This window comes from Scomber scombrus, chromosome 9 (genome assembly GCF_963691925.1).
Source record: "Scomber scombrus chromosome 9, fScoSco1.1, whole genome shotgun sequence".
Lineage (NCBI taxonomy): Eukaryota > Metazoa > Chordata > Actinopteri > Scombriformes > Scombridae > Scomber > Scomber scombrus.
The window spans coordinates 13,680,401-13,706,038 of record NC_084978.1 but is presented as its reverse complement, the minus strand read 5'-3'; the positions used below and the strand labels follow the sequence as shown (position 1 = coordinate 13,706,038).

At 37.7% G+C, this 25,638-nt stretch overlaps 1 protein-coding gene across 3 annotated transcripts in view; it reads left to right on the top strand.

Annotated features, from left to right (window-relative positions):
* fgf13a (fibroblast growth factor 13a) overlaps positions 1–18,235 on the top strand; it is a 55,625-nt gene extending 37,390 nt beyond the window's left edge. For all 3 annotated transcript variants that reach the window (XM_062425398.1, XM_062425396.1, XM_062425395.1), the window contains exons 3-5: positions 1,175–1,278; positions 14,533–14,731; positions 18,071–18,235. In XM_062425398.1, coding sequence (XP_062281382.1) covers positions 1,175–1,278; positions 14,533–14,731; positions 18,071–18,207 — 440 coding nt within the window. In that variant the 3' untranslated portion in view covers positions 18,208–18,235. The remainder of the gene's footprint in view (positions 1–1,174; positions 1,279–14,532; positions 14,732–18,070) is intronic.
* The last annotated feature ends 7,403 nt before the right edge of the window (positions 18,236–25,638 follow it).

Genomic DNA, 25,638 nt, shown 5'->3' with positions numbered 1-25,638 from the left:
TGCAATTACATAGTGCATGAGCCACAACTGCCACACGAATCAGGGCGCCTGCAGTGTTAAAGTGATGCGGGCAGGTGAAATAGCCCCTCAAAACGCCCAATAGTGCACTTCGCTCAAAAGAGATTGCAGATAAGAATCTACAAAGCGGTGGAAAAGAGGACTTATAGTAAGGGCAAACCATGACTCACAGCTCAACTGATGTGAAAATGCAAGTTAAACACTGTCTATATATAGTATATATATGATGTGTCTAAACTCTGGCAATCCCTACCCCAATGTAACAATACACAGTCTTAATAAGCCACAGGGAAATAACAGAGCAATATTATGATTCTCCTGCGGACACTCATTTATTTAGTTTCATCAAAAAGGGTAAAACAAAATCCACTGCAGTAGCGATGGCATCACTGTTTGGGATGCCATCACCACGTGGCCCATAGGTTCCCTGCCAGGATCTTATGAAACACTCATATACAGTACAGGCTGACATTAATTAGGTAGAGGTGTACCTCACTGGGCTGCTTTGGCTCTCTCAGACTCACGACTCGCGCTCAGCCCTGCTGGTCACAGCCTGGTTTATATGTGTGTGTGTGAATAGAGGTGTGCAAGTGCATCCTCTTTGTGTGAATGGAGATGCAGAAAAACCACACTGCAACAACACAGCTAAGACGACTACTTCATCCATTTGTGTAGTGATGTCATTTATTTAAGCAAGCAGAATTTTATCAGCTAAATTGAATTTGCAAATATGCCTGTTGTAGCCTGTAATTTTCAGTTCATTTGTGTGAGTGTAACATTATGAGATGCATCAAGCCAACTTTTTCTCAGCTTCTGTCTCTTGTTTCTGATTTGTTTGTTTTTTTGTTTGTTTTTTTGACTAAAGAAAAGAGCAGTCTCAATTTTGCAATCTCTGTCAACTTTAATTGTTACTGGCTCACCAAATTGCTAAAATATGGTTTCATTTATTTATTCACTATTTAAATGTTTCTCCAATGCTTCATATTGTAAGTGTTACATCTATTACAATCAAGAAAGAAACAAGAAATTATGTTAACTGCATATATAATGTAATATAAGAATGTATTTTATTCATTGTCTTTTTCTTTTTTTTAAATAAAAGTGTTAAACTGAGGCAAAAATAAATCCTTTATCTTTGCTGTCTATATCTTTTCAGCCATGTTCAACCTTATTCCAGTGGGGCTACGAGTGGTGGCCATCCAGGGGGTGCAGACCAAACTCTATCTGGCTATGAACAGTGAGGGCTACCTGTACACATCAGTAAGTGACTCACTTAATACATTTATAAGTATCTATGTGCATGTGTGTCTAGGATGGGGTGCTGAGCTCTACCACAGTGGCTGATCTATCCAGCTGTATGCAGGCAAAATATTGGGTCTCAGTTACTATGGTGATATGAACACTGGCAAGAAGTACAACAAAAACATGTGAAGGTAAAGATAGATATTTAAAACAATAGCAATTATTTTGTCAAAAGCATTTATATGTTAGTCAGGGTTACTTGTCTTGTTTTTATTTCTATTATTTGTGGAAATGACTACTCATTCTTATCATGCCCACTCAGACAAAACATCATTCGGAACCCTAATGAAAGAGCGGCATCATTTTCTGATAATATAATTCAGTGTCAATAGAAAGTTCAAGGATTGTGTAAGCAGGCAGAGCAGTGTCATATCCGATTGTGGCAGCTGCTTCTTCATCTTTGATTAAATGTGCAAGGTTATGAATAATTCAGTTGCAGGCCGAACAATGTTCATGTTCGTCTTCCTCCCAAATGCCACCATCGCATGTGTGGCAGGCGTCACTGAGAAGACTGACAGGCTGGTGGATTGTGTACCCAGAGGACATTCACACAGTTGACAGACAATCCTCATAGTCAAATTAGTAAAGATTGTTCTGCATGGTTAAAGGTCTCAGTGGGCAGGGACAATCCAGATTGATAGAAACAAGATCAGAAACAGCGAAGAAAACCTAATGATCTTGTAGCTTTTTATTCTGCAGCAGCTGCTGACATATTATCTATTACAGAGTTAGCAGTAATGTGTTAAAGGACGAAAAGTAGCCCTCTGGCCTCTCCCTCCCCCGATCTCACTCCCTCGTATACACAAACACACAAATGCATTAATAAACATGGTTAATGAGGTAGCTCTTGCCAAGCATTAGTTCAGTCACATTCACTTCAGTCAGAAAAATGCAAATGGTTTTACAGTTGGCATAAAGGCCTCTGGTCTCAAGCTCAAGTGAGCTTTCAAAGAATCCAAGCATCAACAAAGATTGTGCTGGGGGAACTAATCATGAACATGAACATTAGATCTTAGCTACAACAGCGAGCCGCATTATGAGGATATCAACAGAGTTTAATAGTGAGAACTGTCTGGATATAAAGGCAACATAAACATCTGTGTAAATATGATTGGATCTTAACAGAATGCTCGTAGCTGATCAGCTGCCACTGATAATGAAGCATCAGTGACACAGCTGAAAGCCGTTGGGAGGGGGAAATTGCATGAGCTAATACATACGATGCCATTCAATTGCAATGTTGCATACATCAATACCTAAAATGTATTTGAAAATAATGAATGTAAATAAAAGACAGACAAATAGTCACTGTAACAAATCACTTCAAATTACTCTAATGATAACAGTGTTTATATTTCAGTCCAACACATGCTGTAGGCCAAACGTTGAGTCACTGTCAATACCCTCAGGTCCCATCTGCCTCTGGCGGAGTTTCAGACATCTGACTGGATCCATATCAGATATGAGAGTATTGTTCTGTTGTTTAGCCTATGCTCAGACCTTCCTATGGAGGAATAACAAAGTGATTGTTTCTGCCAAGGGATCAATGACATTTGCCAACATGTACGTAAATATATTCCAATACTTGTTACATTAAATATCTAGTATAATAAACAACATTTTTAAATATATTTTAAATCCCCCTCCACTTAAAAATATGGTTTACTTCAGTTGGATGTTTGAGCTCGACTGTACACAAGCAGGCTTTTTTTTCATTCATCTGCTGATGGAGGAATGTTTGTGCTCACTGAAAACAGTTTAAGACCCACAAGCATGATTTGTGATATCACAACTAGTTTGGAAACTAATTCTGTAATTTTTAATGATGGAGAAGGAGTAGATGTAATGTTAAGGATGCAAATTCGATAACTGGATATTTTTGGTGGAAAAACCTAAGACAAATTATTATTCAAAGTGGAGTACTTTATATTAATCTTAAAACATGGCTGGAGGGGCTCTTTAAACATATCAAATACTAAATGTTATATTTTCAGTTTGTAGACCAATAGTTTTGCAGTGAAAGTTGTATTTTCTAAAATGAACCTAAAAAAATCTAAGAACCATATATGTTGTTTTACATGTCGTTCAGCAGGTAATAGTAAGTACAACCAATTTAAAGACACTTGGGAGTAGAAGTGCTGCTGGGACTTTATGGTAATCACATGCAGGTGCTTTTTGAATACTTCAGGTACACTGGGCTCATTGTATGGATGGAATGAAGAAACTGTAGAAACTGTTTCTTGCTCACCTACAGAGAGCAATCCTCCCACTCAGATTATTAGTGTAATACAATATAGGTGTGTGAACTAGTGCTCACAATGACCCTGATAAAGACCTGCGTGGGTTGCAACGCATTGGTCATTTTAAATGTTGTCATGTGAAATAAAGGACTTTTATTTTTACACAAACCCTACAGTATGCATTGGATTATATATATTTTTATTTTTATTTTTTGGATTGAGATTATACTATATTCTACCCACGCAATGAGCCCTTCACAAGATTGAACCAATTTAACTTCTGTCCATAGCAATGTAATGGTTTTTTAAATATATTTTAACAATGTAATCAATTGAAAACATCTAATTTCAGTTATATATTAAGAACAGTTATGTTCAGAAAAAGAAATCTCATTCCATGAACAATAGTATTTTTGGACCAAAAGAATGACAGCATAATCGCTGTAGCCTGTTGGTTGTATAGTCCCCCTATAATTACATTTTAATGAGCACTAGCAATTGTTTGACAACATATCCATGGGGGTTACCCCAGCTAAGCATGCCTGAGGGGAATATACAGAAATAATTGAAATATAGCATAGTCCTTCAACCCCTTCCCCCACACACACATTCATATGCTGTAGTTAACATGGCTCCCCAGCAGTCCACAGCTCCCAGTGAGTGATTTTAATGATATAAGCCTGGCTGTCAGTAATTAAGCGTATGCAGCAAGCCGAAAGATTAATTTGATAAAGATGGATCCTGCTGGAAAAGGCTCTATAAACATTAGCAGCTGTATAAGTATTGGCCTATTTCTAAACCGCTTTTTATAGCCTACGTTTCAGGGGAAAAAATGGATGGCCAACTGCTTACGACAACTTTAGTTTAGTCTTGCTTTCATATGTTGCACTTCACTGAAACAGTTAAGTGCCATATTAATGCAAACTGATGCAGGAGACTAATCTCTCAATGTACTTTACTGTAGAATCTAAGTTTGTACCTTTTCACACAAATGCAGTGTTTGGTTATCTCTGCACCAACCCTGAAGTGCTTCTGCTCCTGCCTCACTGACAGTTTTTCAGTTTCTGTCATTAACAGTGCATTCTCATGTGCAACTCTGTCTTATTGTGTACCCCAAGGTTCTGTCATGGGTCCTATTTTGTTTACCTTATATTAGCTTCCCCTTGAGAAGATAATTAGCAGGTATATCTTATCACCGCTGTGCAGGTGAGATGGGGGATAAAGCACAAAGCAGTGCTGCAGCTGCGGTGTTAACGGTCCAGACAACCAGGACTGTAATTACACATGATTCAACTGAATTCAGTCACCTATACATCCATTTTAGTACTGGCAGAAGGCAGATTTCCTGAACTAACAAAGTTACTGTAATGTCTCAGTATTTTTGCATTTGTTCCAGTTGAGCAGCTGTTTCCAGATGAACTAACATTAACTACAGATAACATTATACATCAGTTATGCAGACCAGGTATGGGGTAGCCTGTTTTCCATTTATTAGATAGCATTATGAGTTATTTACTGTTGAAGGCTACAGAACTTTTGATTAATCATTTATTCATTGTTAGATGTGTCAAACACAGCTAGTCTGATCTAATTTATGTCCTCTAATGCAGCCTGGAGGTTATGCAGCTGTTCAATGTGTTTAATACTTTGGATTTTGTCTGACCAGTCAGGATAGGGAGCTCCGCAATTTTAAATGAAGCCCTTATTATGTGTTATTTAATTTATCATTCAAGTAACTTGGTGTTTGCATGATCTTTTCCTTGAAATCCTGATGTACACTGATTTTGCATTGCACATAGGTGACATCAGTGATTAAAACAGTTGTATTTATTGAAAAAGATCCACTGTATTACATAAATTATTAATGACCAATCGATTGTTAACACGGCCAACTATTGATTAATGAAATTGCTTAAAATTAACTTGCATCCTAAATCTAAACAATAGTGAACTCTACTGATAAGCACTGGATATGTTCTTTCTTCTCTTTCTTCTTATATTTTTGTGATGTATAAATGTGTGAAATTTCTGTCAAATGGTGCAGTACATAAAAGCTACAATCTAAAAACAATAATTCTAGCTGCACATATCATCGCTGCTGTTTTAAACACCAGCACCCATGTGAAACACATCTTGTAGGTGTGTTAAATTGGAATAATGCAGTTGGGGGATGGGGTGTGGAGCTTTCTGTTTCAGCTAAATTAGAGAGGGAATTGAATTGAATGTGTAGCTGGCTGCCTAATAGTGCCTGTCTTGCTGGGATTGCTGCAATGGTAAAGTGCTGCCTTGAAGACACACATTAAACCAGCCAATAGCAGGTCAGTATTGCAGGGAGATTCCCAATCAACAGTGGAGAGGCAACAGATGACGTAGTCTGAATGGTGGTATGGAGCACTGCTGCTGGGATCTGGATTTTACCATTATTGTATATGTGTGTGCATTCATGTGAGTGAATACATACTGCACAGTACACAGAAATATAATAGATGCATAAGATATACATGCATACCCAATTTAGACTTTAGGCACACATTCTAACTTATACATTTATAAATGTTTGGTTTTAATCTGATGTTATATATTGCTTTTGATAGCATTAATTTAAGTGGCTTTTAGAGTGCAGACAGAGTTGACTAAGATATGCATGTACATCTGTTTGTGCATAACTGTTTGTTCTTACATATAACAGCAGAGAACATACAGCAAGAAAAAGAGAGAGTGAGAGAAATGAGGAGTGAGAAAAAAGAGTGCACATGTGTGGGTGAGGCAGAATACACCAGTGAAAATATATTCATCCATCAGTGTCGATGTGTGGGGGAGGAAGAACCAATTAATATGTATTTTACTTTACTATCCTATATTTTCCTGACTGCCCCTCCACTTTTGAAAATATAATCCAGATAAACATACACTTACTGCCACAATACCTGTTTATACTTGTACCCATGCAGTGAATGTTCCCACTGAATCTGAAAAAAAACCAAAGAAAAAAGAATTAAGCTGTGTTTATATGTTTTCAGATCTTCATATGTATTTTTAGACACAGAGCTAAATGGTGTCCACATATCTCATGAGATGCCTTTGAAGTGGTGTTATTAATTAATTAGTGTGAGTCACTGAGGCTGTAGTTGAGTCTCGTCTAGACTGCTGTGTGTGAGTGTGTGTAACACAGAGTTCGTGGCTCTTAGGGTGGAGATATTTATCAAGTTAGCATTGAGATTTACAGGCACTTTGTAACCAAAATGCCTGTTTAAGGTTTCCTGAGCAACACATCCAACTAGGGCTGTGCAATATGGACAGAATCAAATATGACATTTTTGACCAAATATGTCAATATTGATATTGCGCCAGTATTGTAGGGATGACTATTGGTGCTTTCACAAAATATTTACACAATGAGATTTTTGATAAATAATCATCAATAATATGGATATTAAAAGGGACATAATAGAACAGCTAGAATAGTCTGATAAGTTCAGAAAATTCGTCACTTTACTGTAATGCACCCAGGAAAAGACAACACATATACCATATTACAATATCCAAAATCTAAGATGATACCTAGTCTCATATCACAATATCAATATAATATTAATATATCTCCCAGCCCTACATCCAACCCATCACACAATCACATTTGTAAGGTACTGTGACAACTGAATGTCTAAAATGAGAAGAAAAGTAGGTAAAAAAGGAAGAGGTAAAAGGAAAAGAATGTGAGACTAATATAATATAAAATATAATGCTTAAAGAGAGCCACTGAAGCCTTATATGAGAGATGCAGAAGGTACATGTTATTCTTCGTAGAACAATAATAAATATGTTTGTATGTTTGTAGAATAAAGATAAAGAAGAAATACAGATAGAAAGCCAGCAATTAAGTGTGTATATCATATGCGAGTACGTTATGTATGTTCATTTTAGTACACTATTGTAATATATGGAGTTGGCTCACATCCATGCCTTTTCAACCATTTAGCAAGCACAATGCCTTTGGTAAATAACCACTGCTCTAAGGTTTCACTCCATTGAGCTGTGTCATTAACTAGTTTGTGTTGTGTGTTGTGTGTGTATGTGTGTGTGTGTGTGTGTGTGTGTGTGTGTGTGCTGCTGGCTTGAACGTGCACCCTGTGTGGGTGTGTTATTTGTATTTGGTATTTGTAAGGGTCTTTTCCACTAGCTTAACACTCTCCAATGTATTCCCAAACAAATGAACACTATGAGGGTACTTTATCTTTAACTAAAGGTGCTTTTTAAATCCACTTCAACCAAACTGAAAAGACTGGGACATTGAAAAGCCGGATTTAGCAAGATTTGGCTTCACTGCCCAGCCGTAGCATTAGCTTTTGTGAGTCTCACAAGCATTGATGGCTGCAAAGAAACTAGAACAGCCATGATTCCACTGGTGTAATTGGTGTCATTTTAGTTTCGATATGGCAGCTGAATACACATGGGGCAGTGCGCGGCATTGATTTGGCTTGTCTTGTGAAAAATCCAGCCAATAACTTTACAGAGGAGATCACATCCATTATGCTAGTATTTCTTCTCCTGCTGATTGGATCAGGAAAACATTATTAGGCAGTAATTACTTCCCTGAAGCCAACAGAATGCTGCTTGAGAGTGCATCATAATTGATAGTGCTTCTTGACATGACTGCCGCACTAATGGTATATTCATTTTACAGTTACCCCTACTACTGCTGTATTTTGTAATTTTGTGCTGGAGTACAAGAGGTTTCCCAGATGGACAGTGTGTTCGTGCATGTCCATTTTACATTAATGTATATTAAAAATGTGCTGGGCAACATCCTTTAGTGCGTTACGCTCAACATTTGCATCAGCCTTTAAATGTGTCCTCCTCTAGGCAGTTATTGGATTGTAAACAGCCATAACTTCAGCCAGGATTTCCCCCTCATTATAAAACTCAACACCCTTCTCTGTGTCACTGTGCTCTTTTTCCCACAAGATGAAACTCACTTCATTTAGATACACATTTTGAAGAAATTCTTGTATGCAAGAACACTAATTATTTGGAGAGGAGATACTTCCAGTGAAGTGATGTTTTTATACAAATTTACAGGTCTGTTTACATGTGCAGTTTGTATGTTAAGAATTTCGGAAATAAGTTTCAGGAGTAAGAGGAAGGATGATGGGATGGAAGAATTTCTTGGGGTCATAACCAAATTTAAGCTCAAACTGTGTTGAATATGAAACAATTGTGATATCCTGATTAATGATATTTGTGAGATACCCTGTGTACAAATACCAACGAACCTTAAAGGGCAAGACGAGGCAAAAGTAGGGGATTATTCTTAAAAAAAAGGAAGCTGGTGCAGTACATGAAGAGGAGGCCGTAAAGCTATCAATACTGTTTCTCTTGTTTATCAATCATACAAGTCCTACAGTGTAGTTTAAGGCAGCAGAGTCTCTAAAGTTAAATGAAAACATCCTCGTCCCTTTACAGATGTTTCCAAAACACAGAGTGAACAGGGATGTGAGATTTTTCTGTTCCACTCTTATAAAATGTGAAGAACTGTGTCACAGACCTCCTAGCATGAAGACTGGCTATGTATGCAGCTCGTCTAAATGTTAATCGTATTAAACACACCAAAGCCATGTTCCTTTAGCCTAATTGGTTCTACATGACAGTGTCACAACTCCTAAGTGAAAAAATAAGACAATGCTTAATAATTTGAGCTTTTACAAAGAAACACTGGCCTGGACATTGTCTTAGTGAGGTTGCCAGCTGTGCATCATTTGGACAGGGATTTGTCATATTTCAAGGAAAAGCCTGTATAGTGTAATGGGATCATTAAAAGTCCATTTAGCCAAACTACCATAAAGGCATGGGGGCAGGGAATGACACGACTGATATCATTCCTATGCAGATAGTGTCCTGCTTTGTATTTCTAAAGTGATTTCCCCTCGCTCCATCTGGCACTGGAGTCATGATTTAAGTGATGTGAGATTTTTTTCACTGGGAGATTGGTTTCAGTGAACAATAGATATGCTATTGAACAAAGGAGACACTACTGGAGCCCATTTAAAAGAATGTGAATGTTTCTGTCTGTCACAGTCCTGATAGAATAGATATGGGGATCCCCTGCCATTTCTCCCCTTACTTGTGTCAGTCTGAGCCAGTCTGTTGTCCATAGACCCACTCCAATACAGCAGCACTGGCCAACAGCCTCTTCTCCATCTTGGCACAAGATGTGCCTGTATCTGTCTGTATGGGTCTGTTTATCAATAGACTCTTAGTCTTCTCCAGGGTGAGTCTAACCAGCCAAATTCACATAAGCTCATTATCAGAGGTAGAACAGAACTCCTGGCTCGAGAGTTGAGCAACCCGTTATTTAGCGTCCAATTGCTGCTTGTGCATAACTGAGTTGGATGCTGCCCAGTCTTTCTAAGACTGCTGTTGCTAATCGGGCTGACAAGAGGAACAGAGTCAGAAAGCAAGAAAAAAGAAGACATGGACACGGTATTGAAAGAGGTGAAATTAACAATGTGCAAGAAAGACTAGGAAAGTAATGGAAGACAAAATATTATAAATGAAATCAGGCATAATTAGGTAGAGAGAAAATGTGGGAGAAAATCTAATATACCTTTGGACAAAAGCCTGGATCTAACATCAAGTTCAATTTGCCAAATAAGTGAAGCGCAGCATGACAGTTTTGTTAATGCCCATTGTTCCTGCAACACTTTGACGCGTTTGTGTTCTTTATGTTTGCAAAAATTATTTGTAGTATATTTATATAATCCAGGTTAGCAGTCTGACATCTGAAGACACTGTCATACAGTAGCTTACCACAAAAAACCTCACAGGCCACATTTAACATCTGAAGCTCAACTGACTTTATTTCAATAATGCCATCATTTGAGGTAGGGCGGAGCGATATGACCCAAATCTTATATCCCGATATAGACATTTCTTATCCTGATAACAATACCTATCCTGATATAGATCATTTTAATTAATTGAATAAATAGTTGGCTAATTGCATCACAACTGTATAAACAATAGAGCAAAATATGTAACAATAGATGTTTTTCCCGTCACACAATGTATATTGTCGTATCGCGCGGCCATCATTTAAGGGATGGTTCTTGACAACAGCCTGGACAGGAAGGGCAATATTGAGTTGCCTATTGGACAGTCCGAGGCAGTCCTTGTTTTTTGAGGAATATTAGGTTCTTTAGATGTTGAAATCTTTAACCGCTCTGTTGTTGAGCAATTTGCTGGTGCAGAAAGACCAGAGCTGGCTATGCAAGCAAATTGGATCCACTGATCAAAAACACTTGGACAGTGCTGGAACTACTTGAGAGTTGTTAACAGTTTGGAGAGGAGGATGTTGTGGAAACTGCTGTGTGTGATGGAAAATGTGTGACTTCCCCTCCAAGATCTAGTAGATCTAGTAGCAGAACAACAGCAACCTTTCAATAATAGACATATTCAGCTTTTATTTTGCTTAAGAACACTGTAACAACCTTAAATAGGTCATGTACCTAAACTTTCACAATGCAGGTCTTTCAGTTCAGCTTGTGGCCCTCAGTGGCTGCAAGGAAACATTAAATACTGCATTGGTCCAAAAATAGGATTTATTTTTTTTTTTTTCTGGAGTGTGTTCACAAAATCGGATGAGAGTACTGGTGTTACATTAATGGTAACTTGTATGTTGGTATTCTTTCTTTTCGTCCATAGTGTCTTCTGACCATGGACTGAATCATCTGTCAAACAACCAAGAATTACACAACAACAATTAGCCCAAAAAGACAAAATAATTCAAGGAGACGAACGCTATTCTCCTTGGTTTAATACTATGTCAATGAAACTTTCCCAACAAGACTAGTGTTAAAGTGTGTTGTATCTTCTTTAACTAAAAACAGGCGTTGGAAAAGGTGGAATCGTCCTATAATCAGGCTCAACTTATATTTGGCCAATGAAATACAATGCAAGGATATTCTACTAAAAAGACACTTGATTTGGCTAACTCATGTACTGCCACCTCATTATAGCTAAAGCTGAATTTAGGGCTGGGATTTTTTTTCCCTTAACTGCCTGTATACTGTACACAGCGATTTGTATATATTACTTTTGGGTCATGTGCCATTTTACTGCTAAGCAGATTTCCATTTACACTGTATAGTCACAGCAGTGGGTAACAGCTGGACCACCCCCACCACCAACTTCAGTTGAGTTGCATGTCATGGCAAACTGGGTTAGTGCATTTCCATCATGATTTAGGTATGGTAATAGATATCAGCCTCAATTTCTACTATATTTCTACATTGCTCATGGAGAGCCCAGTTGATTGGCTATGATCAGGTTGCTCACACCATGATATAAATTTAACATCAGGCTCAACAATGTTGACATTGTCATTTTGCATCGTATATTCTCTCATGATCATTGTTTAGTGTTTAAATTGTAGTGCTAGCACTACTATCAGTTTGGCATTAGTTGTTCTTCATATAAATCTCACATCTGCTTACTACTCATGTTATGGAGCATCTGGCTGAGATCAAGAGATCCGCCTACTGCTGCAGAGAGCTGGTTTTCAGCCGAGTTTTGAGCTCAAACGGGAGCATTAGTGAGCGGGGAGTCAGTCAGGGACCATGTTGTTGTACTAGTGATTACTACTGGTTAGCACCTGTGTGGATAAATAGTGCATATAGTATAAAACTATGCGTGTACCTATGTAAGCTCAGTAAGAAAAACATGTCTTTGGTACAAACAATGATGATAATCTTAACCCAGAACCTCAGAGGAGAAGGAATGCATGTTGTCATTTTACTGAACAAGTCCCTCAGCCTTTTTGTCTTTATGGTGTAAGGGCTCTCATGTCTGAAATTAAAGCCATTTGGGGCACTAATTCCTTACTGAACCGTAACACTGCATGTTCCCAGCTGGTTGTGCAGCCCTCCTGGTGGGCTTAGCATTTATTCAAATAGAGTGTTTGGTACCCCTGTGATGTTGCAGCTTAACCAATAACCAGTGCTGAGCCAACAGGATGTAACCCATTGAGATGATATGTCACAAGCTTCCTTTGACTTCCACTTTGTTTCTGTCGGAGATTTGTATATGGTTTAGTCACTGTAAAGGCGAGATTAGCGAGAGGAGATGATGAACGAGCACAGTTGTCAGTTATTGTAGGTAGAGCTGGAATTTGTCTCAAATGGGCTCTGGAGCTGGGTGTGACAGGAGGTGTGATTCGATGTAGTTCTTTTAATAAGTTCAACAAGTGATCGTACTCTGAACCTTTACAGTTCACCACTTTTACATTATATTGGCTTTTGTTTGTTTTAGCTGTATCATATACAAAAGCTTCAACAGCTAAGCAGAGCACGTTATCAGAGATGAATCCCATTCAGTTTTAAAGTCGTGTTAAAAGCTGCACATGAAGATAAACAGCATTGAACTGTTAAAAAACAGAAAGGCTATAATAGATGACTCCCTGTCTGGTAGTGACATGTTGTTTGTCATGATCTCACAGCCGATCTTGGGCCCTGGTGGACCCTGGGGACACATCATTACTCTCACCAATGACACCCACCCAAGTGGTGTTTTAAAATTAATTAATTAAAAAAAAACATCTCTTGGGTGGCTGTCATCAATTGAAAAACGCCAAGTGCTGTTTTTCACCTGGATCAGGACTTATCCTGGGTAGACCTGTCCTGGTCTGACTGAGGCATCCATCCTTCTCTTTCTGAGAAAGCTCACTTTGTAGTACCTACTGTGAATGTGACCGCTTGCTATTTAAACATTTATGTGTGCACAAGAGTTTTAAGGTGCTGAATTATATTAGAATTTTAGAAGTAGGCTGTGCAGTGTTTGCATATGTATATTTTCATTTGCAATGTGCCATAAGAAAAGAAAATCAAAAGCATTGTAAGAAAAATTCATTGCTCACTAGCTTCAGTTGTCTTAAGTTGCCTTTCCCCCATGTGCTGTCCCTCGTTCTCTCTCAGGGGGAATTGTCTTCTAACTGATTAGACTTTGGTCTGTAGACTCACTGCCCAAGCAGCTCCACAAATTGGACAAACACACATAATCAAACACCTAAGCACACACACACACACACGCGCGCGCACACACACACACACACACACACATACACACACACACACACATCAATGCCCACTAACACTCACAAAATCTTGCCTCAGGGGAAATAAACCTCAGCCACCCTGTTGTAGCATTAATGGCCAAATCCTATAGAGGCACTGGATTCTAAACCAAACAGAAAGGGGTGAGAACTCTGCACAGTATGGAGTCCAGAAGATGAACAGCAAAGTCAGCGTCTCAAAGAAGTCTCTCTTATCTTCTTCACTAAGGAACTGGCTGTGGGAAGTACATGGATAATGTTAAAAGACAGGTGGAGAAAACATACACATCTTTCATACATTACCCAAGTGCCTATAAACCTATTAAATCCACCTTGTGAAATCATCTCATTTATTCTTTGTAATTTACAAAAGCCAGTACTTCAATACTTTATTACTTAGATGCATAATAATAAAACATCATAATGAACTATACTATAAACTATCATGTCCAACAAAATCTTAAATACAGCGGACAACACTCTGAAAAATAATGATGTGCCCATGCATAATTAACAGCTAGCAGCAAAATGAGAATATACTCTTCATCTTGCCTGTATGTTTTATTAATGCTCCTCTGTATCTGTCATATTAGTGTTATCTATGCCATAAAGTGCTACATTATTTACTGAAGTAAATGGAAGGAATAGATTTAGAAGATTCTCAAGAGGCAAAAAAATTTTAAGCAGAGGCTTGAGACTTTTACCAACTTTAGACAATTTACCGTTATTAAGTTGCATTCTCAAGTAACAAACTATTGCATTTCAGCTGCTTTTGTTTACAACAGGATGTCAAAAACTCTTGAGACCTTGTGAATTACTGTCTAACAACTACTATACGCTGTATCTGTATCTCCCTTTTCCCCACAGGAACACTTTACACCAGAGTGCAAATTCAAGGAGTCGGTGTTCGAGAATTATTATGTGACATACTCTTCCATGATATACCGGCAGCAGCAGTCGGGCAGGGGCTGGTACCTCGGTCTGAACAAGGAAGGAGAAATCATGAAGGGGAACCATGTCAAGAAGAACAAGCCAGCAGCCCATTTCCTTCCCAAACCTCTAAAAGGTGAGCCTGCCCACATCCTCCTTTGCATTTTACTGTTTAATAGTAAGGTCAGTGCCTTGCTTGGCATTAGGGCTAAAATTCCCCTTTCTAAATAATCAGGCTGCCACCTGAAAGTCGATGAGCCAAATCAACTCCTCTGTCAACTGAGATTCTTCAAATTGACATAGAAATACAGAAGTAGGCCTATCCTGTTGATGAAGAGATGTCGGTTATTTCATAGTGGGCAATGCTGTGAATTGACTTTAAACAGTTTCATTTGTTTATTTATTTATACATTGTTTAAAATGTTAAGAGTGAAATAAATAAATTAGGCTGTAAGAGCATGATTGAAACAGAAACATGTGCTGCCCGTCTCATTACTCAGACCTACAGCTCCACATTATAAGTCACCAATTCAAATGGGCCGCAATTCAAAAATATGCTCCTATGACTCTGTTGCATTTGAGTATGTTAATGTGGTCAAAATCATAACTGAGACTCATGCCAGTGGATTTTCTGATTGCCAGATAGTCTACAAAGGAACAAATCTTTGTCAACTCTTGTTTTACACAGTGAAAGACCTTTCCTTATGATTAAATGTGCCCCATTTTCTTTAGACTTTCAGTCCATTTGGATATTATTTCAGTAAAGACTAAATGAGCTGCTTTCCACAGGACTCCTTGCCATTTAGCAGCATTTCTCAGCATAGTATGTATGGACCTATTTAGCAGCTTCCTCTAGCTGGTCACACTCCACTGCAGACACAGTGTAGAACGGGGCCACGTTATTGTCTGTGAACAGAAAGAGCAGGAACATTATGTTTAAATCCTTTAAATAGTAGCACCAAGGACCATTTCATTACAGTACAGTCACAGTCACACAGAACCACACCCATCCAGACAATGTGTGTGGAAGCGAAGAACAGAGGAAACAGGGAGGTGAGAGAGAGAAATGGAACGGTGCTCTCTGTTGAAAAGGCCACAGTCCTTTCATCTTTAACAAGACACAGATTTACCTGTCAACAGAGAGGATGTAGAGAGACAATCTGTTTTCTCCTCAGTGAGATAAAAGAAGAGCACTGAGGGTTTTTTTTTAATGAAAAGCTTATAGCGTAAAATACTCAAAGAATGACAAAAAGAGCAATTTCTTCAGATTGCTGATTGTTGAGTAATTTCACAGTTCTGGTGTCTGTCGCAACTCTTTTTTTATAGTTTCACTACATTATTTTGAGGGTGGGCACATGAACATGCCCACTAGCACTGTTGGGGTTATTATTGGTGTCTAACTGGTTCAAAAGATCATTAAATTGTAAATCCAGAGTGACTCGTTGGTTTTATAAAGTAATGGATGCAGTTCATTTTTATCATTTTTATCAAACAAAAACAAAAAAAATTAGTTTTGAGTGTAGGTGCTTTGATGTCAGTATATATTTTGCTTATGTTAAGTGAGTTGCTGCCCTGTTACTTACATTTACTGCATATTACACTGTGGTGTGGGCATTAGAATGGAATCGAATTTTGATGTATACACTGATGTTTTTACAAAATTGTCACTTGTATCATATTGTAGCATAGAGTCATTTTGTGGTAAGGCTAAATTAAGGCATGTATTTTATTTATTTTTTTTATTTTTTTTAAATCAAGCCACAATCCTTCAAATTAAAAATTAAATATTTTTGGAAAGACATTTATGCCAAGGTCAGTAAAAATGTTTTAGAAAAAAAAAACTTTAGAATAAAAAAAACAAACATTTATAAACTATTTTAGGAATATATGAGGTGTTATAAGTATTGATTTCACTGCTGAATTCCACTTTAGAGGTACATTCTTAATTTCTTCTATTTGCCAATGGATTGCCAACATGGATTTTCTAATTAAGAATCCATGTTTGTGCTCTGAGATCACTATAATAGCTTTTCAGTTTCATTTAACTGGTCATCCAGGGGGTCTCAAAAAACACTTAAGGGAATGATTGCCTTGCTTTATGCTGAGAGATTTATAGTAAGAGAGAGTAAGAGAGAATAATAAGGATAAATGTCAGCTGAGTGAGACAGTAATTCTCTGTGATTCAAAAAACTACAGACTTCAGCTGTCTTGTGTGTATTATATCTAAAATAAGAAATATTGCTTTCTAAGATCCAGCAAATCCAAAAAAGGGGGGGGGGGATTGAAAAAAACATGTTTGTTGTATCTTATGAAGAAACTCTAAAAATAGCCTGTAATGCAGAGTATTTACAAATCTTTTTATATAAGTTAAATTCCAGATGTAGCTATTGGTTTGGAAAGAGCTTTACAAGGGAAAGAGGGAGTCAGAGAAGGAAAAGGAGAATTTGTTCCGGCAGCTCTTTAAGATTCAGAGGCAGTGGTGTTACAGGGCACCAATTAAGAAGCTGTCTCTGCTTTGGCAATGGCATCTCCTCCAGCCATTACTCACTCCTCTTCCAGTCTGTGAGTCTCATCCCACAGCCTCTCATTCTGTCTTCCTCCGGCTGAAGCAAGTGTGCAAATTCAGCTTACGTTTTTCAGACCCAAACAGGAAAATCCTTACAGTTCTTCCTTAAAAGTCCCGGTGCCTGCCACAAAGAGCAGCCTTTATCGAGAGAGTGTGTACTCTGTGGAATGGTATCTGTCACTGTAAAAGGGGAAGATCTGTGTACAGGGATGCGAAAATGACAAGATGGTGGTTTGTAATTGGGGATTTATGTTTAAAAAATGAATAGCAGCTGAGGTGATAACAGTAATCCTGAGGTCAGTCATCCACCATTATAATCATACGATACTGTCACTAACAAGACTAGTACCAATCATTAGCAGTCTCCTGGTGAAACCCTGCCATTGATTGATGTGTTTACAGAGTGATGGTGTCTGTAACAAAAAATGCTGGGCTAAGTGAAGTGTCTGAAGGACTGGTTTTGCTGTTTCAGCCACAGACTCCCTTAGGGAAGAACATCAAATAGCATTCTAGGCAGAAGGATGTTGACAACATCCTGAAACCAAAGACTGTGAACATCAGATTACTGATATTATTGTGAAAAGCAGCTGCTGAGAAGCATATTGGGCCGATGCTGCATACACAGAAAAGCCAAAGCATTAGCAATTGCTGAATTTATAATGCCATGCTGTGAATATAGGCTTTGTGTTTTTAGTTCAGCACCAACGTGGTCTGCTGTCATCACTTGATTCAGCAGATTGCAGGACGTTATGAATAAGATCTCAGGTTATACCATCACAGGACCCAGTCTGAACACCAGAACAGAACTAAACCGATTGTTTCGTTGCTGCCTGCATCCTATTAATCACAGTTATTGGTTTCTGTTGGTGTTTTTTCTAACGTATACCCACCTGTCTTGTGTTTCCACAGTGGCAATGTACAGAGAGCCATCCCTTCATGACTTGACAGAGTTCTCCCGCTCTGGCAGCGGCACACCCACCAAGAGTCGGAGTGCCTCAGCTGTGCTCAACGGAGGCAAAGCCGTGAGCCAGAATGAGTCGACGTAGCCCGGCAGCTAACCCAGGCCTGGGGCTGAACCACGAAACCTTACCTCCAGCAGAGCGTGAATCCAAGCAGACTTCTCTCTCCGATCAGCGGTTCAGGACTAGCTACGACCATATATCACTATATACCACATACACATGAACACGTAGACACCATCAGTATCAAAATAGTTAGGCACCACGCTGGTCACTCATTGTTTCCGTCTCAAAACAGCATCAACACTAAGAAATGTCACGACATATAAACCATTCTGGACATAAAAACTAATTAAAAGTTTTGTTTTGGGCTTGAGATTTATTTATTACCTTGATCATTCTTTTGGTGATGAAAGTGTATCAGTTAGCTCATTTTTTCATGTATTTCCTGTCGACAGTAACTTTTCTTATGTCATATAGACACCAAGCACTCGTGCATCTGTCAGAGAGGGGCAGGAAGTTAGACATGTAGGCGTTCAGGACAGCCAGTAATGGTGCTGGTCTACAAGGCTGCAGTGGTACAGTACAAGCCCTGATCTCTGTCTCATCCATGCTTCTGTGAATACAAAGCCTATAAACTCCCTGGTGTGGCACAGCCTAGTGCTGCTGGGACTGTGGCCAGCCAGACGGTAGCTCTCCTGCATCCTAGTGCACACGCTCAGAGACTGAGCTCTCTAGCATGGGAAAATGAAGCCTATGTTCAGCTGACCTGAAATATAAGGGACAGTGTGGCTCTTGCAGTTTTTTTCTTTATTTTCAGAGATGCCACAGCTGCACCTTGTTTTTTTTGCTAATTTTCTGAATTAGCTGAGAGCGTTTTATTTGATAACTGGTTTTGTTTTTCTCCCGTCTTGTTCTCTTCCCTTGCCATTGTTCAGTATTTGTATTTTTGTTGCTGTTGCACCATTGAGAGTGGTTCCAGCAAACCAAAGACTGAACGAAAGAGTGTCCCTTTAAGCCGCTGAAAACCAAGCCAGTATAAAGGCAAAGCTGGACGTGTTTTTTTTTTGGTTTTTTTGTACATTTTTGATGCGAGAAAGCAAAGATTTTGTGGAAAAGAGGAACAATGGGAAAAGGAAGTGATTTTAAATACTTTGGAGTTGTCAGCGTGCTTGATGTTGTGCTTTTTGCTGGTATGCTCGACGGCCGAGGTATGAAACGACTATTCAGTGTCCCCATTCCCTTCTGTGTCTACTGTGTCACACTGTCTCCGTCTCTTGTCCTCGTGATCTGTTTCCTCCCTTTGTGCTTGTGTCATTATTCGACCCCTCCACCACCCTTTTTTGTCGACTTCTATACAGTTCACCATAAGAATATGGTGCCAGCCCCTTCCCAGGATGCTTGTTATGTGTTTGAGTAACTTATTGTGGTGACAATATTTTCTATATTAAAAAAGAATACTGTGGACTTTTAGGTGGCTTAACATTTTATAGGACACGTCATATTTGTAAAAGTGGAAAAAATAAAGAAAAAAAATTAAAAATTAACATCTTCCCTTTCTTGCACAGGGCATGTACAAACACAATTATGTACAAAAAGGACCCTTTTTGTGGACTATGAACTCTTCCCTTCAGCTACATAACTTTTTTCTGGTACATGCTTCTGGGAGGCTTTCTTTTCTTGGTTTCCTCCAGAGGTGGTTTGTATTAGGTGAACCTATCTGTTGCATGGGAGAAAGCAGGGAATTCTGGTCTAGAGCTGCATGATGTAGGCTATGTGTATTAACCCATGTTGGATCATGTGTTCCAAACTACCAGGCTAAATCTGATAAAAACAACATATACAGGCAGACATTGTGGCTGCCTGGTAACTTCCAGTTGTTTATTATTTGTTGTATACACAAAAATGCACTGAATAAAATGTTTATATTAAGATATACTTTTAAAATGTGTCAGACTTTCTTTTCTTTGTCTCGTAATTGTCTTACTCAACATAACCTATGTAGTCCACCCGACAGTCATTCTAATGATAGACTTTGTTGTGAGAATTAGAGTTTAGATACCACAAGCTGTAACTCTGCAGCATTCCTGCTTGAAATAGCTCTTCTTCCTTGTGGAACGACTATATATATATACACTTTCATACCTGAGATCTTTCGTGTTCGTGGACACCAACATATCACATTAGGATTGAGGTACGCCTTTAATTGCCTCAGAGTTAAAGTTGGTAGATGGGCTTATGAGGCTCCACTGTTGTGAGTGCTGCCTTGGTTCAGTAACATCACTAAGTAAGCAAGAGCCGGATCACTTTTACATCTTTCCAAAAGGCTGACCTTGAGATAAGCGTGATTAAAAAATGAGTAAAAGTGATTAATAAATTACGTTTGCACCAAGGCACAAGATCATACATGCAGGCTGTGAATGATCAGTATACTCATAACACTTCAGTGCTATAGGGTCTTCATATGTGCAGCAAGGACATGACATAAGGTAGTAATTACACAGCAAGTCCGTCAATGCTAAGGCAAGCTGGAAAAGGATGATCTAAATGATGGCGTGACACTGTGTTAACCTACCAGGCTTTGTTAATAAGGTCAGTCCTCTCTCCCACACCGTCTCTGTCATCTCGGGAAGAAGCACTTTCTTTAATTAGGGGTTTTGTCCATGATCACTCTGCTCTGATTGTCGCCCACAGTGAATGTCAAGAATGATGAGGGCAGAAATGTGACACAAAGAACAAGCAGTGAAAGAAAAAAAGTCAAACTGACTGTGAATACTGTTGTAGGGAGAGAGGAACAGCGCAATGGGAAATACAACAAGAATATTGAAGTTTTCTGAATTGATTTTCCCATACAGGTGTATTTAATAAGATATTCAAATAAAAGACAACTTCCATTTTTATGAAATAATTGCTGAAGAAAATTCAAAAGAGAAAAGTTCTTTAACATTTCAATAAAAGTTCACAGAAAGAGCAATGCAGTACACAATAAATTCTGAATTTCAATGTGCAGCGAAGCAGTGATATAAAAGCTACATCACAGAAACATGTACCTTTCATATTTCTTTCTTACTAAATTGATTGTTAAAAAACTATCAGTTTTACTGAACGCCTCCACCACATCATTACAATGTGTATCAGAATATTGTATCTTGTTATTTGAGATATTATCTGTAAATAATGTGGAGATATTGGCACACTTGGAATGTGTAATAATAAAAAAATACATGATCCAATAAAGAAAGATTGGCCCAACACCAAAATTTAAGGATTTGATTCAACATTCCTGCATGAGATTGATCAATATAACTTTGTGTAAAATGTCACGGGTCAGTTCAAAACACGGCTTGATGTCAGATTGTAAATTACTTATTTTTATAATAGTAATAAATGTACACCATGGCTTGATTACCATAATGGCCCAGAGATCATTTTAATGAAATGAAATAAATTGCAGTAAAATGAATGACCCATTCCATTAAATCTGTATCTGTAACAACTAGTTCATAGTTTAAATATGAACTTCTCATGTTTACTATTCTTGTAGGTAATCCCTACAGGATGTAACAAAGTGTTTAGCTAATGAAAATAGCCTTTCGGATATGTATTGTGCTTAATTTTAGTATAATTATAGTATACATCATATTACATGATGTCTTTCTTTTTATTAATAAACAGAAATCCTAAAAAATATATATTTTACCAGCCTGTAAATGTTTCCTGATCTAAGCAAATAATCCACATAATCTGCAAGCACCAAGCAACCTATTAAAAGTGCAAACGACTGCAGTTAAAAATGTGTATCTTTTTTTTCAAAGTGCTCTTAAACACTTTTAATCAGGACCATAACAAATAAAATAAGAGAGGCATAAGTTTCCACAGCATGTGATGAACAATTGATGGACAGTTTTTCTGACAAACGGCAAACAAACACAAATCCTAGGTGAGTCAACACTCACTGGTCACTAAATTAGTCTTAAAATATATTTTTTCAGTGTACAGTAATATAAGAGCTTGTTGGTTAATACAGTCTTGACTGTACAATAGGTTCACTCTTCATCCTTGGAGTGTGAGATAGAGTAGGCATCAATTTGGTCTTTGGAGACTGCCTCATTACGCCTATTGCCAGCAGAGACGCTGGACTAATAGGCCTCTGTAATATAAGCCCTGATATGAGCTACTTCATCGTTCATGTAGTTTGACATCCCCCTACTCCCTTCATTTCCTTTTGCCCATCTCTAGACTCCATTCATTAGCATGGGACAGTCCAATTCATTAACGGAGGCCTGCCTTGTTCAGAGATGGTGATGTGAGAAGCAGCCACTTTCCTTCTGTGGCATCTCTTTCTCACTTTTCCTCTGTTCCCCTCTCTCTCTTTCTATCTTTCGCTTACTGACCAATCAATTCTTCTGCCCTTCACTTCTCTTCACATGGCCAGACTAATGAGTCTTCATGAAGCTGCACACAAAAGAGCAGATGCACACACACATATACACACGTCCAGCAAAGCTATTGTCACGACAGTGTACGAGGATGTGAGCTCTTGAGTGACTGCAATTATCTGTCACGAATCAGAAAAAACTGATGGAACTGTGATATATGTGAGCACTGTGTACCTGTGTGTGCCATAACTTATTACTGACTGGCTTCCCTCATCTCGCTCTCTCTCACCGAGCCTCAATTTCTGTCTGTCAGTCTTTCTAATCTTCTTAATATCACACTTAAAAAGAAAGCTCATGGTAATGTCTTCATTCTTTTGATGCCACATAAACTATGCTATTATTGACTGCATTGATGTTGATAGATTATTAATTAATACTTTACAAATCAGCAATTAAACATAATATTACAATAAGCAAGGCATTATTGAATGATTGATAAAGTCTTAACATTTTTTTGTGAAGTGGCATCAAAAAAATACTCTTGATCCAACAGACTTTATGTAGAGTCACGTTTCAGGCTCATATTTTCATTTTCGTTTGCATGAAATTTGATTTTCCATTGGGAGTATTAAGGACTCCTTGCTGATGTTACAGATGTGTCTTGTTGCCTTTTATAATTATTTTCTTACAGCGCTGGTACGAGAGGTGTGTTATACAGGAAACAATTTTCCAACTGCCAGTCAAGAAGTCAATGCATGAAATTACTCCATGCATTTTGCACACAATTCAATGTACAACAAACCGAGTTAAGTGCAGCTTCCTAGAAATATTGAGGCTTTTACAACCTTCGGAAGAAGACAAAGACAACTGAATTTAATTGACTGGCTGACAGAGAAGCCTCCCACGAGGGGCAGCTGCAGCTCACATTTACCTCTCTTTCTGTGCTCCTTCTCAATTTCCTACTTTATCTGTTTGTTGTGGACAATTCAAACCTAATTTATGCTACAAAATGATATGTTATTTGCAGGTGAAAGGGGTAAATGAAAATTGTGTGTTGTCAAGAATCTAGCTATTTAAACATTATGCTTTACTTTCTTTTTTTTTTTACAGGTCTATAGCCCTGAAAATGGGCTACACGCAAAAAAAGGGGAAAAAATCAAGCTAACAGACTTTAAATGCCATGCTGCTATACAGCTTTAAACCTTGGAGGTATCTCTGAGAGAAAACAGACAGGAGTGGGGACAAAGAAAATGTGATAGAGCTGAAAGAAATGGGATAGGAAAGCTTAACAGCGAGATAAATAAAGTCACTCAGCCAGTTAACGTTAGAAAACAAAGTTGTGCATCAGACCTCCTGGGGAGAAAACTGCAGAAATGAGTGACACTTTAGTTATTGCGTAACAGCGCACAGAGCTGCCGTTTTATGTCTGGGCTTTCATATGAAAAACAAAAACCACCATGAATAAATGTATCAGGTGACAGCAGCCAAAGACACAAGCCGACTAACAGTTTCAGCGTTTCAGCTCATGCATGAAAAACTTGTTAGGTCAAGAAACTGATGAAACTGAATGAAATGCATCACGGCTAACCCTGAAAACGCTCTTTGTCCCTCGACACCCTGGTAGCCTCTGTGAGCTGAGAGTCCATATAGATTCTGCTGCTATTTGTCCCTCTAACAACCTCTCCTCCATCATCATCTCCATGTTCCTCTGGTTGGCACAGAAAAGCCGGTAGCTTCACTCTCAACAGATTACCCTGAGCAGAGAGTGTCTCTCACCTCGGGCTTATCAGCGCCACCAGCACATTGGAGCACCCGGGACAGGCAGAAAAGATGGATAAGACACGTTGCCCAGAGAATGCACATTGATAACATCCGCCACAAATAGAAACAAACATCGCCGCTCTCCCCATTAGAGGTGCAGTACAGCTGGGGTGTCACCTCCTGCTTTTTCTTCAGGCTACAGTGGAGTTTAATGTGGATTGTTTATCAGAGACCTCGACTAAGTTGTAATTACTGAGGAACAAACTGAAATCACAGAATTTGTGATACGTTTGTTGTTGTGTTTTGGCTCCGTACTCCCGCACACTGAATTTAAAATGAAACAATGACTACGGAGGTTACAGTGTTGACTGTCAGCTGTGATTTTATGGTGTTTACATCGACATCCAATCACCAAAAATGCAGACTTTTTCCCCTCTATAATCTCCACAATTTCATATTTAAGAAAAGAACAATTGTTTACAGTCAAATAGTAACTAAGGTAAAAACACTCCACATTTACAATATAGTGTACTATATTCACTGTCCACTATGAAAAAAAGCAGCAAGCAAAGTTGCATTTTAATCAGCAAACAACCTTACTTTTGTCCATTATTGCTTTCATTTATTGTGTCAAATCCAAAATGCTTCTACGTGTTACTTCCACTCTGCATGTCTCCCTGGTCTTTTCCATCTTATGTTAGCGAAAATAACAATGGTAGCCTAGACTGAAATGGCAACATGGGTTACGCGGAAAGTGCACAGCCCGTTTCACTTACACACTAAATTACAACCCACTCCCGATAGTGAATTTGGACTTCATTCTGAATCAATTATTTAATAATTAAATTTTTAAAAAAATTAAAAATTATTAATTTAAAAAATTTAATAACAAAATATTTTTTTAATTATTTAAAATTAATTTATTTTAAAAATTTAATTATTAATTTTTTAAATTAATTTTAAAATAAATTTAAAAAAATTAATAATAATTAAATAAATTAAAAAAATTTTTTTTTTTAATTATAATTTTTAAAAATTTAAAAAAATTTTAAAAATTAAAAAAAAAATAAAAAAAAACAATTTATTTAAAAATTAAATTAAAAATTTTATATATTTTTTATATAAAACAATTTAAAATTATAATTTTTTTTAAAAAATTATAAAAAAATTTTATATTAATAACAGTTTTAAAAAATAATTTTTAAATTAAAATTATTTTATAAAAATAATTTTTTTTTAATATTAAAAAAATTTAATTTTTTTTTTTAAAAAAATAAATTTTATAAATATTTAAAATTTAATTTTTAATATATTTTAAAATTTTTTAAAACATTAAAATTTTTTTTAATTACTTTTAAAAATAAATAATATTTAATAA